Consider the following 14109-nt stretch of genomic DNA (forward strand, 5'->3'; position numbering starts at 1 on the left):
TGTGCCCCATGGGATGGGGCAGCCTGTGCCCCGTGCAATGGGCTGGGGCAGCCTGTGCCCCGTGCTGGGGCAGCCTGTGCCCCGTGCGATGGGCCGGGGCAGCCTGTGCCCCTGGCAGGGTTTGGCAGCCAGGCCTGAGCCCTGGGCTATGGACACAGCTGCCTCTCCTGTACAGCACTGCTGCCACACTGCCCTGCCTTCACCTGCAGCTGCAGTCCAGCAGAACTCCTGCACCGCTCACGTGCAGTGGCTGTGCTCCAGCTGGCAGCAGGAGTGCTCACCCACAAGGCCACGCTGATGCACAAAGGGGCTCCATGGGGACAACGCTGGCCGAGCTCAGCAGAGAGCCCGGTCCTTTGCATGCCACAGAGCTGCTGTCTGCCTCTCTCCTAGCTCCCTCCTGAGCAGACTGCTAATTGCTCCTGATTTTTGCTCTTCTAAAATAAGCTCAGACCGCAATCTGCATAAATGCTGCAGAAAGAGTAATGAACTGCCCGCCCACCTGAAATTCAGACTGGAGCAGAACACACAGGAGACAGAAGGATGGAAGGAGCCACCAGCAACCCTCATCGTGCCACTGCCACCCCATCTGAGGACAGGGAGAGCAGGGGGGACATGGGGACTGTTCCAAATAAAGCCATGGATTTCTACCTAAACTAAGGGCTGAAAACAAAGACTAGATGGAAGCACAAGAAGCACTGGATCATTCTGGCAAGTGGGGACAGCAGAGGGGAGCATGTCAGTGGGCACAGCCCTGCAGGAGTGGGAGAGTAGAGACAAATTAAAAATTAAACCTGTTAGCCCCTGGTTTCTACCATTCATTTAAAAAATACATGGCTGCAGATGTCCAAGGTGTAAAAGGAAGCAATTACATACACAAACCTCCCCACAAATAAACATCTCATGACTTTATCACCAGATAATCTTCAATTGCAAAAGCACATCAGAACATTATTTTGCCCTTAATCTTTCTGAATTGTCAGCTGTGACCATGCCACTTTCATGCACATTCCTGACCTGCAACATGCAGGCACTGCTCCCCTGCTTCTGTATCTCCCAAAAACACCCCACAGAGACAGTTAACACAGACTTTGTTTTAAAACTCTGTTAAACTAAAGGTTTGTTTACTGTGAACTCTCCGTCCAGAGTGCTGGGAATACAGACGCACAAGCAACAGCAGTGCTTGCTCCAGTGCAGGTGAAGTGCCTTGTACACCTGCACAAGCTCCCCCTGCACTGAAGCACAGCTCTGAGTCACCTGTTCTGGTTTTTTCTGCATCTAAGGGAGAACCTAGGAAAACCAACCATTTAACTCTAGACTAAGCATCTGGAGAACACCTTGTAATTACCAGTTCTGGTTCTCTTCTCTCTGACAGCTTCTCAAAACACATGTGGATCCTGGTACATCCCAGAGCCTCTCTACTCCCTTCTTCCCTCGTGGCCCCCCCAGCTGCAGCTGCTGCATCAGCTCTGGTATTTATAGCCCCTCTCTGCTGACTCACTACTGCTCCTGGCTTATTTAGAACCTGCTTTAACTACATTTACTTTTGACAGTGTCACATTTATCACTCTCATGCGTAATTTTGACACTTTGCCCTTCCAAAACTCATAGAGAAGAGACAGAGTCCTCTGGCTCTCTGGGCGGATGGGTGGGGATGTCCAGAACTTCCCTGCCTTCCACTTTGGTTCCTTGTCCCGACTTCAGGAGTTCAGAGGAACAGAACCTGGCTAAATCTGATAGAAACATGCTGAGTCAGGCAGGAGAGCTCAGGTAACAGGGCAGCCAGCTCAGGATGCCTGCTCTGAGGCGAGGGCAGCTGAGCTCATGGGCAGCTTCGCCCCAGCCCTCCCCCCGAGTATCCTTCCTTCCATCTGGCCTCAGGATGCCCATCTACACCGTGCTAACACTGCCAACAGCAACTCCCCCTAGCTGGAAAGAGATTAAAGTAGGCAATTAGTTACAAAGGATTTGCTACAGGCTTGTATAAATACGCTAAAACACTAAAGCACAGAGTTTAGGCAGCAGCAGTGCCTTACACACATCACCATCCTTTAATGTGTTCTTGTTACCTTGTATTCCATATGGAAGTTGTTTCACCCCAGCTCTCCCAAAATCCCCTTTTGAAATGCTGAGTTTCTCTGAGTAGAAATCTTGAACTTCCCTTGGCCCTGGGATCATCCTGAGGGGTGAATACTCTCAGGCAATTTTAGCACATTTTGAGGACAGGGTTTGACATTGGAACGGGCTTATAAAAACACATGGAACTGATGCTCCCTGAGCACTCCCTGCAGTGACTGACAGGCTGTCAACCCCCTCCAACCCAGCACCACACCTGCAGATCTCTGAGAACTACTCCTTTCTCTGCTTGACCTGCACGACCAGAAAAGCCTCTTCTCCTGATTTGTCAGCCTAAGAGCAAAAAAGAAGAAAAATTACTTTCAAAAGTGTTTCTCTATCACCCCTGCATACAACAAAGCTCTCACTGACAGCTTGACAAAAATCTGGCAGAATGTTTTCCAACTAATTTAAAAACATTTTCAAGCACAAAGTTGTTACACAGAAACCTCACAGTTATCAAAATACGCATTGAAATGACCTTAATAACAAGGACAAGTCAAGCTTAGCGAGAGAACTTAATAGTCTTGATATTCACTTTGTCCAAGTAGCCTGTGGGCTCAGCTACTTTAAACATCATTCCCCAAGCCTACATAATACATGTGCAATATGTTACACTTTGGGAGCATTCCAAGCACGCGTTCTCTCTTCTGCTCTAACCCTCCTGCGTTTGAAGGCATCAGCCACAATCTCACCCCCTAAAATGGCAGAACAGGCACAGGAGTGCAGCTGCCCACCCCAGGCTGCTCCCCACACCTCTGCCTGCTCCGGGGGAGAGCTCCCTTTGTGTCTGGAATCATTTATACCCCTCTGGTATCATTTATCCCGGGAACAGCAGCACAAAGGGGCTGCAAACAGCAGCACACAGAGGCACCTCCAACCTCTGCCATTGGGACCCCCATCACCAGCCGCCTGCATGAACCCTCTGAAGCGTCCCTTGGGCTCCTCCCAGAGCCAGCCTTTCCCTCCTTTGCCCCATGTGTCATTCTCATTCTCTCCCACACCTCCAATTGCCCATTTATGTGATCCTGAGCTATGTTTAGCACCCTCTCTTCACTCAGCTGGACCTGAACTGGAGCCTACACCTCCCCACCGTAAAACGCCTGCCCTCGTCTCTCCTCTCTCGAGCACGGTGAGCAGAGCAGGTGTGTGGGCAGACAAGAGGCAGCCTGGAAAGGTGGGCATGGGTCTGCTCTCTGTGCGTAGGGGCAGCAGCCTCAGCACACCTGGGGTTCAGCCCAGAGCCCTGTGCACAGCAGCGCATCTCACACACATGGGGACACGTTTCCTCCCTGCTCTGAAACCAGCTCTGCCCACCTTGGCACAAACCAGACAAACCCACCCATGTGAACAGCTCACCATCAGCGCTCAACAGCACTTTGTGGACTAAAATCCCCCCTGGAACTGCACCTACTGCTGCCAAGGGGTAAGCATGGCATAGTCCAAGGAATCCTGAGGTCCCAGATAGGGGGTCTCATGAGTTCAGACCCCAAAGTGAAAGAAAACATTCACAATGTTCTTGTTTTAAAGTATTCTCTGCTATTGCACATCCATGCTTATCAAATAATTTATAAATCAAATCAAGTACCAAAGCACTGCTGGTAGAAAACTGTATTTTCCTCTTCTCCTTATGCTGTGAACAGATTCCTTTAGATACAAAATTTCAAACAAATAAAGGTGGCAGCATGCTGTCACTGTTCCTCACATGAATTCCTAATTTTATGATTACATCCTGCCATCAGTGCCAGGAATAAACAGAAGTCTCCAACACTGCAGTAACTGTGTTCCTCCTTTAACACAAGCCTCTGGTGGAACAAGTCCCACTCTATCACACAGATTCAGAGCATGTCCTCATTCCAATCTGACAGCACAAAGCTGAAGCAGTGATGAACTCAGGGGCTCACTTATTTAGCCCAAAATAATGCACGTGGAATGCGGAACAGTGCATGAATGACGTGCAGCAGAATCCACAGAGCCAGCCTGAGCAGCATCCCCGTTTCATATCTCCTGACAACACATTATTCCAGACTAATAGAACTGACACCCACCCCTCCCTGCACAAGAAGTGTGTAACCAACCCCCTGCAAATGCTCCTTAATGGAGATTCCTTCTCAGTTACTAAAATTCTGACAATGTCAGCAAAATAATCCTGGAGCTATATCTGCCACAGCTCACTAGTGTTTGTTTTCCATGCAGGAGCCATTCCTCCTGTGAGACACTCCCAATGAGGGATGACTTGTGCTCACTGCAAGCAGCCAATATTGACTGGAACCACACTGGGCTGGGGAGCTGCTCTGCCGAGCAGCACCAGCTGATCAACACTCGTACCAATCTGCACAGGAGCAGTTCCAGGCTCATTTGAAAAACAGAGGAATTTATCTCCCTGAACTGAGAAAACAAGGTTTTAACCACTGAAGCATCACAAAGACCAACCCTATATATGCTTGCTGCTCTCCTCCTCCAAAACGTGTATGACACTGCTCAGCCTGTCCTCTGACCTGAACTGAACCCTGCCTTTTCCTGCCTTTCTCTAAGGATTACTCACTCCCCATCTCTGTCTACCAAGGCACTCTTATTTCATCACATCACAATTGGCTTTCGGAGCAGCATCTGTAACCCAGAGCAAAAGAACACAGTCAGTACTTTTAGGCCATGAGTCTCACGTGACACTCGCATTTTTGCCTAGTTCAAAGTCAGAGAAGACTCACCCTGATTGAGAGAGCAACACTTCACAGCCCTGCTCGGGTGTGTGACCCTCTAAACAACCCAAGATCTGACTGTACTGCCAACACCTTCTCCCCTGCCAAAGAAACACACTGGCCCTGGCCATGAAGAAGGCTCCCGGGCTCTTCCCTGTGGCCGAGGGCAGACAAGAATCTGCTGTATCCTCCAAGCTTCATGTGCTCCCTGATAATAAAAGCACTTGAGAATTTAACCCTACCTGTGCAGGGACAGGCAAGGCACTTTTTAATGATGAAATGACCTAGTATATGATTTTGTCTGCTTTCATGCTCATGCTGTCCCCCCAAAAATGATGCTGTTACTTTCTGAAGGGACACAGAAGTGAGACAAAGAGCACGGCAGGTAGGGAGCACATTGTGGCCTTTAGCCACAACCATCAAACTGGGTTCCAATGACTGCAGTCTGAGGGGAAAAGCTGACAGTGTCTTGACATGGTCATTACATAAAATGCACCCTATTTCCTCTGTGCCATATGCCTTTGGTGCATTATCATTCCCACTCTTCTTGATTGCTTTTCAAAAGCCATCTAAATTAATGTGAATTGGTAAAGGGTAATTATTCCTATGAATAATCAGTGTATGCTAATAAATGCAAAAATAGGACAAATGCTAAGTTTCAGCAGCACTGACTGTTCCTGACGGTCTCTGGTGAAGGGGACAGCGCTGACAGCAGGACAGGGGACAGCTGTGTCCTTCCTGCAGGAGCACAGTTACTCTGCTCAGCAGAGAAGCACACAGGAGCACAGCTCCTGCTCTTTGTCTAAAGCACCATCTTGCCCAAGACTGGCTGGCCTGCTCCTAGCAAAATCCTACAGGAATCTATATTAATAAAGATACAGGATACTACAAAAAGAGAAAGAAGCTGTTACCAAGAAGAAAAAGACAAAAGATACTGCCAACAAGAGGACACAAGCAGAGGGTTGTGTAAGCATTTGCCATGGACTCTGTGTGCTGCTGCACTGGCCGGGCAGAGCTTGGTGCCAGCACACCCCGGGTCCCCCAGACCCCACCACTAATGGGGCCCCACAGGCTGTGCCCCAGGCAAGCACCCAGCATTTATCACCCCCATCAAACTACTGCACTGAGTGGAGTCACACAGCACGGTCTGGGGGGCCTCCACACACTTGTGGGATTGAACAGCACACAAGAACAAGGAGAAATGTTTAAGCCTTCTCAGTAATGGCAGGAAACTCCAAGTGAGAACTAAGATACTGCTCAAAATAAATTCCAAATTCCATTTGGAATTCTCTGCAACTTGCATTTGCTGCCTCCTCAAAGTCACAGCATACGTTCTGGCAACATGATGGGAAATGCATTAGTGAATTACAAGAAACATTTTAAATCTAGTTAGAGACCGGCCCACCATTATTTTTATTAGAGTGCTTTTTAAGAAATGTAGCTTGTAACAGCACAGTGAGTCTAAAAGGGCTCTTTCCCCACCTTTTGGGGAAAAAAGACTTGCAGGACTTGGCACTTCCCCTTCTGAACTTCATGAGACTCCTGCTGCTGTGTCCCCAGCCTCTCCAGCTCCCTCTGAGCAGCAGCAGCATCCATCAGCCACGCTCAGAACACACCGCAGCTCCCCTGAATGCTCCAGCTGGAGCCCTGCCAGGCTGACTGCCTGCTTCACCTAGGATACAGCTGGACTCCCAGAAAAACGTTGTGATTTCTCTGCAGCAATCTTCCCAGAGAATCCCGTTTCACAAGCGCCAAGGAAAACGCAGGAACGAGTCACCTCCTTCAAGCAAAATAATTTCATTTCAGTACTGGGACAGAAGTATCAAATCAGTGAACAGGCTAGCCAGGGAGGATGTCAGATCTCCCAGCACTGCAGGATTCTATCTGCAGACTAGAGGAGCATATGTCGAAGATGCGTGCTCTGCCAGAAGATACAGAGATACAGAAGAGAGGCGTTAGGAAGATTTTTGGCTGAGCCAGCGTTCCCACAGCACCAAGGGGTGTCAGTGCCCTGCTGCCCTCCCCAGCACAGGGCAGCCAGCCCACAATGCACACCCACACAGAGGGCCACAGAAATCCCTTTGCAAACGCCCCAAAATCACACTACTGCTACACACAGGGCACAGCTGAGGATATTCTAGCACAATACACATGGAAGTTCCCCCAGGAGCCGCGTGCTGCTCTGGGAGGGAGGGAGGGATGGAGGGATGGAGGGATGGAGGGAGGGAGGGATGGACGGACACCTGGTTCATCCCAGCACACAGAGCCACAGCAGCTCTCCCCAGGCTTTATCATCATGGCCCTGTGCTCACTCCTGCTCGGGAAAAACCACAGTATGGCCTTCAGGGAGCTAATTAAGAACACACGCTGGAGCTGAGGAAGGCACAGGCTACGGACAGACTGACCGCAAGGCAAACACAGGGAAGAAAACACCCGAGACCCTCACAAATAATTGTGTATTTCTAACATGCTAGAACTTTTAAGATCAAACTCGAGATGCATACTTTAAAGTTTTAAAATGTAAATTATGAATAAAATCACAATCACTTCAGTGAAAAGGTAGAAGGCTATACATTAATATTTCCCAGAAATAATGTCTATATATTAGGTGACTGCCTCTTACTAGGGATTAATTGCAAACTCAGCAGAATTAGTTCAGTGAAACAATCTCTCTTTAACTTAGGAGTTTTTCATTCAAATGAACACTGAAACTGAATAAAACAAAGCAGAGCAGTTGTCCAAACTAAGGAATGTTAAAGAACTCACTTAAATTTAGCCATAAATTTCATTAATAACTACAAGCAAATGAACTTTTTTTTAATTCATAGGGTTTATCCTAATAGTTTTACATAAATTTTAATGGATTATTTTCTCTCTCCCTCTCTCAAAAAAATGTCACAAGATGCCTTTGCTCGTAAATTATGTCCAATAAATTGCCTCCAGCCAGGACATTTTACTGAGATAAGGAACAGCTGCATTATACAGACCTATAACTATGTTTCAAGGAGAAGACCATCAACAGGGATACAATTTAAAACTAGCGAACAAAACCAGTGCCCATGTGAACAGCACTGTACAATCGCAGGCTCCTCGAGCATCTCCACAGCTGCACCAGCACACACTGGATGGTGGGGCTGTGAGGGACCTGGCCAAAGGCAGCACCCCCTCAGCAGCCACTGGGCACCAGGACAGCCCCAGAGTGCCCATAACCACAGCATGGCTCACCAGGACAGCCCCAGAGTGCCCATAACCACAGCAGGGCTCACCAGGACAGCCCCAGAGTGCCCCCCCCCCAGCCGCTGGGCACCAGGACAGCCCCAGAGTGCCCATAACCACAGCAGGGTTCACCAGGACAGCCCCAGAGTGCCCATAACCACGGCAGGGTTCACCAGGACAGCCCCAGAGTGCCCATAACCCTGGCATGGCTCACCAGGACAGCCCCAGAGTGCCCATAACCCTGGGGGAACACAAGAGCCCCCCCAGATTTTCAGCTTTAAACTATGGTCTAGTATTAGGAGAAAGAAGAGGAAAATCAAAGGGCTGTTATTTGTCTCTAATGAATTTCAGAAAAATTCCTATGAAAAACCTGTTAACAGGAACCAGGCACTACTGAGAATCGGGGAAACCATGGATTATAACACAAATTTCAGCACACTAACAGTCACCAATTACAAAAATCCCATCACCGAAAGTTCACACCAATGTGGTATCAAAAATACGAGCTAAGAGGTCAAAGAACGTTCAGAGATCTGGAGGTAAAATGGGAATGTCCTACCTCGCTCCCATTGTCAGACTAGCTCACCCTTATGGAAAATCTTTTGTTACTATGGTGACAGGGAATCAAAAAAAACTTAGATCCATGTAAACACAGGTTTTCCTATACAGGTTGCAGTATTCTGTACTGACAGTTAATCCCAATTTATGAATTTTCAGTTATTCAGCCAGCCAGAGAAAAGCGAGTGATTATTCATAAATATAAAAGTTAAAGTTCATTCCTAGATAAATTGCAAACAAAAACAGGTCTGAATTTCTCATATAAATTATCCACAATAACCAATTTGCTCACCTCCAGTTACTTGCCAAAACCCAGACATACTAATCTCAATTACTTATTTTAGGGGGGCAACTCCTCCCTGTTTTCCTCGTGCTGTGTTTGTTTACATACGTATATAAACAAACTTACGTATGTCTCTGTCTCCTCCCCTCCGTGGGCCACACACAGAGTAAACAAGGAACAGAGGCTGTTAGTGAAGGCTTCTGAAATTCACTATATTCAGCTTTGAACTGCTGGCCCAAGGGTGAAATCAGAACTGACTCATAATGTCTCAGTTCTTTTTTAAGCTGCAACTGAACATTCATAGGAAAACTAAAATAGTCTGAAACAGTTTCAGCTACCAGATCTGATGGTTTTTATCTCCAATGTCCCGACACCAGCCATTCATTTTTCTCCTTTTTTGAGCCTTTTCAAAGCTGAGTTCCAGGAACACACCGAAATCAGAGTCTCGCACCCCAGGCACCTTCCACCTCCTCTTGCCTACATGAACCCTACTCTGAGACTACAGCTTCCAAGGAGGAATCTAGTCCTGGCTCGATTATCAAACAGGTTTGTGTAAGATTAGGAATTTCCCTCAGGTGGGGATCCTGCAGTCTGGATTCGCACAGCTGCTGCAGCAGCCAAAGGGCACAGAACACCCACCCGAGTGGCACCCACCACCAGCCCCTTCCAAACAGCCCAAGCTTCCAGCTTCCCCAAAGTCCAGGCTTCCGGCTCGCCAGCTCCAGCAGGGGTGTGCATGCTTCTCCTGTGGGCAGGGCACAGCTCTCCCAGCCCCTGTGTGCATCCTTCCCCTGGCACAGGTGCCCCGTGAGCAGGGCACAGCTCTCCCAGCCCCTTGTGAGGTGCCAGGCACAGCAGGCGCTGGTGCTGGTGGAGCTGCTCTGCAGCAGCACCTCCATCACAGCTCTGGCTCCACGTGGGGCCAGGACATGCACACACTGCTTTATCTCTGCCTGGCCTGCACAGCATTTGTCACCTGAATCACTAATTCCCCTGTCCTACAAAGAACACCCGTGCAGCAAAGCTCCAGGCGACGCCGGCACAGGAGCCCTTTGGTAGCTCAGCAGCAATCCAGGCCTCACATTGTTCTGGCAGCTCTATCAGGCAATCCACAACCAGATGGATGTATTTGTAAATAAGGCAGATCAGTTTTGTCAGGTTTTAATTGGTTTTAGAACAAGCAATTCCCACGATGACAAACAACAGTTGAAGAGCCCCACAGTGCAACACCAAGCAGGCAGCACTTAGGGACAGCAGCAAAGGGCAGCAATGACAGTGCCATCAAAGGCACACACATGCATTCACCTGGGACAGACCTTGCAACGCAGGAGAACAGGAAAGCACAGCCAGGGTGATCCCAGAAGTCGAGGATGTTGGGTGCCCATTGAAGCTGCAGCTGGAGCCACAGCTATCCCCTTGGCAATTCAGAGCCTGCAAGGACCAGCTGTGCTTCTGTCCTGGCAAGTCATCTGCATGCAGGCTGACAAAGAGCAGATGAGCTCCTGGGAAACCTGAGACTTCACAATGGGGACAGGGAGCTCTTCCCAACAAACTCTGCACACCATCACAGCCTGGTGAAGACTCCAAGAAAGTGAAAGAGAGAGGACGCTGAAGATTTTTTCTTTCTTCCAAAGGTGTACGGCCACCATGAATTGCTGCAGGCTCAATAGTTAGCTTGGTGACCATAAATGTCTTTTTCACTGTCATTGCGATGTACACCACAGACAAGGACACTGCAGCAAACTCACACTGGCAATGTGACCAGCCTCCAAATTCTTGGCACACCAACAAGACCACACGCACCAGAAACCAGCAGGGCTTGCACCCAGCTCTCACACAGTCAGGGAAATCCTGGGGACAAACCTGGGACTCTTCCCGTGACCAACCGCCACTAAACCCCCAATGAAGGTTTAATTCTGAAGTTACTCTTCGGCTTTGTGACCTGCAAAATTCCTTCCTTCCACCCAGAGCCTTAAGAAAGGTACACCATCTGCTCCAGGCTCCTCTCCCATGCCACACAGATGTCTCCTCCCTGCCCTGGACAGGCATTTAGAAGCAATAGGCAGCTACATCCACATCACAGTCCCAGGGATGCACGAGTACATGCTCTGTGATTAGCAGGAGAGGCAAAGAGTGTGCATTTCTTTTTTACTCTTCTTCTCACTCCCCCTTAGCTCGGAGCTGACCTCTCCCACAGAACAGATTATTGTTATTTCAACAGCGCATCTCACACTGCCATCCTGCAGAACAATGACTACATGAGTACTCTTTGTAATGATTTCACTTCCAGCGGTTTAGAATATGACATTTTCACTTACAATATGTTTGCTTAGTATTTCTTTAGGAATTTTAGCAACAGTAGGTCAAGAGCGCACAAGCAGGAAAAAACATGCAGGAAAAAATGCTTTTAAAGCCATGAGTCACTCAGAACACGATCCAGCAAGGATGTTAAAAGAAACAAAAAATGCTTTGAAAGAACCTACTGAGAGTCTGATTCCCAGGTTACTTGATCTATTCCAAATTAAAACTCTTTTTTGCCACACTTCCTCAGGCTCTTCCTGACCTATCTGAAAAATCCAACTACAGTGGAGATCCTGATTTCCATGTTCATTTATTACCAGAGTAGAAGTCCCATTCGCTTTGGTGGTAATAAAGAACAGGGCAATAGGAAATCCCCTACAAAACATTTAATGTATTTAATGGAAAATGAAATCTAGAACGATTAAAGGAAAAGCTAGTAGAATACAAGAGTTTCTGTCTAGGACGGCAGAAGTGAATCCCAGGTGGTCTGAGCAGGACGTGCCCTGCAGTGGGGGCAGCAGGGGTGCAGGCAGACCTCACCCAGGGCACTCACAGCCACCTGCTGCACAGCAGCCTCTACAACGTGCCTGCCTTCTCCTTCACACACACACGAGGCCAGCAACCTAAAATTGTCAAACTGATGATCTCGAGCTTAGATCGGTTCTCGAGATCATCTCCTCTTAAAGTTCCAAAGCACAACATCCCCTCGGGCTCTCACCGTGCCACAGAAATGCCTGGAGACCACAAAGGACTCTTCAAACAAACAAACAAAACAGCAACACTACAGCAGCAAGAAGGAAATGGATCTTTGGGCTCTGTCATGGTGAAGGCGAAGCAGAGCTTCATAGCCAGGAAAGCACATTTGTAAAGCTAATAGAAACACTTCTGGGAGGCAGATTGCTTAAAACACCTCAACAGCACAAGATGTGCAAGCAAGAGACTGACAGCAGCAGCTCTCCCCCAGTTTCCAGCCCTCTGGTCCCCAATCCCCCCCAGGCCAGAGGTTCCCAAACTAGAGAACCCACCTAGTACAGACAGACAGACACTCCCCAGCCACATGAACACCGGCCAGAGGCTCTGCTGCTGCTCCCCTCTGATAATGCTGCGCCTGCAGAGCTGACTTTGGCGACCCACCTCCACAAGAGGCTGGGAGGCACCAACTTCCACTCCGGGATTATGCTACCACACCTTTTCTACATGTCTTGGTTGGTAAAACAAAGAGGAATATTTAAATTAAGGAGGCTTTAAAACCTCTCCTTCCCTACTGTGGCCATCCTCCCAGTTGTCTCCTCACTGCTGAGTACTAACAGCCCTGGGAGAAACAGCACAACCTTGGGATGAACAGCAGGGCGGTGTCCCTGGCTGCTGCACTGTGATGGGGCATTTCTCACGTGAATGCTAAAGCCAAGCTGCTGGAAAATCACAGGCAGCAAACACTCCCACATACAGCATCCTGGCAGTAAGGAACACACAGCCCCATCACACCAGCCAGGGAACACACCACAGCCCCATGAACTCCTTCACTAATTTTATTTTGATATTCCACTTCCTCTCCTAAAATTTCATGTTGCAATACACTGTTCAGTGGCTGCCTCTGTCCAAACCACTGCAAGTGCCTTACAGACAGAAAAGGGAGACTAAAATAAGTTATCTTAGACCAGTTTGTCAGGGAAAAGTTTACAAATCAGGCTCTCAAAGATGTGAACAGTGTAAAGTGCATCCAATCACCACAGGCCCAGAGCAGGAGCGTGGGGCAAGAGCTGGCAGCCCTAGAGAAGGCAGCAGGTACAGCCCACCTGCACCCACCTGCACAGCAGTGACAGATACAGCCCACCTGCACCCACCTGCACACAGACTCACACTGCTCACTCCGTCCTCAGCCACTGCTGAGGCACACACCACTGACACACAGAGGTGGGGCACACATAGCACATCAGTCATTGGGAGGGAATATTCACCCTTTCAGGAGCAGGGCTTGTTGGCAGCTCAGCAAAAGCCTCCTGGGATTAAATCAAGAGTCAGGACAAGAGCCACCCAGGCTGTAAGAAAGGAGAGATTACTTGGTGCCAGTTGTGCTGAGGGGTGGCAGGAGGAGCGAGGAGCGTGCCTGCACAGCTGAGCCCTGGCAGCCCTGGGCCAGGCGTCACCCGTGTGCCCTGTCCCCTGTCACCTGTGTGACCTGTCCCCTCCCTGTCCCCTGTCACCTGCGTGACCTGTCCCCTCCCTGTCCCGTGCCACCCGTGTGACCTGGCCTGTCCCTGTCCCTGCCAGGGGCACGGCTGCTCCCAGGGCAGCAAAGGCATCCCAGGAGTGACTGCTGCTGCTGCCATGCGTGGGAGCTTGACAAACAGCTTCTGAAACCAAGCCAAAGCCAGGCAGGAGAAAACCTGAGAGCTGCTCCCTCACCTTCCACAGGCCAGCAAAAGGGAGAGTAAATCCTGCTCCTGACAGGAGCTGAAACTGCACACAGAACCTACAACATTCCACCTCACAGAGGCTTATAAATATCTGCTAAGCACCTGAAGGGTATTTGGTGCTGCACTCTAACCGGCCCTTGAAACTCTTCACCTGGAACGAGGACTAGCTACAGGCCTTGAGTAAGTGTTGTAAGAGGGTTTTATTGTTATCAGGAGGAGAGGTAGACTGACGAATAATGCCAGGTGCACACCCTGCCACCTGCCAGCTATCAGGGAAGAATACGGCAAGGCTTCGAGGATCCAAATACCCTTCTTCTGTATCTAAATCACCTGAGGGCATGGTAGGACCCCAGCTCCTGCCACCAGACCCCTGCCCTGGGACAAGCCATGGCCACAGACATGCCGCCCAGCAGTTCTGGCCGTGCAGACAAACAGCAGGAGCTGCTGAGGATGGATGGACCATCCCACCACAGCTGCACAGAGCTGCTGGTGGTCAGTCACAGGCAGGGGGCGCTGGCCC

At 49.3% G+C, this 14109-nt stretch overlaps 1 protein-coding gene across 1 annotated transcript in view; it reads right to left on the minus strand.

Annotated features, from left to right (window-relative positions):
• Positions 1 to 14109, minus strand: part of SRGAP3 (SLIT-ROBO Rho GTPase activating protein 3) — a gene marked incomplete at its 3' end in the record, with an annotated part of 68145 nt that overhangs the window by 46922 nt on the left and 7114 nt on the right. Inside the window, exon 2 of the mRNA XM_031061627.1 lies at positions 2333 to 2409. Within this exon, the coding sequence (XP_030917487.1) occupies positions 2333 to 2409 (77 nt within the window). The remainder of the gene's footprint in view (positions 1 to 2332; positions 2410 to 14109) is intronic.

This window comes from Geospiza fortis, unplaced genomic scaffold (assembly GCF_000277835.1).
Source record: "Geospiza fortis unplaced genomic scaffold, GeoFor_1.0 scaffold128, whole genome shotgun sequence".
Lineage (NCBI taxonomy): Eukaryota > Metazoa > Chordata > Aves > Passeriformes > Thraupidae > Geospiza > Geospiza fortis.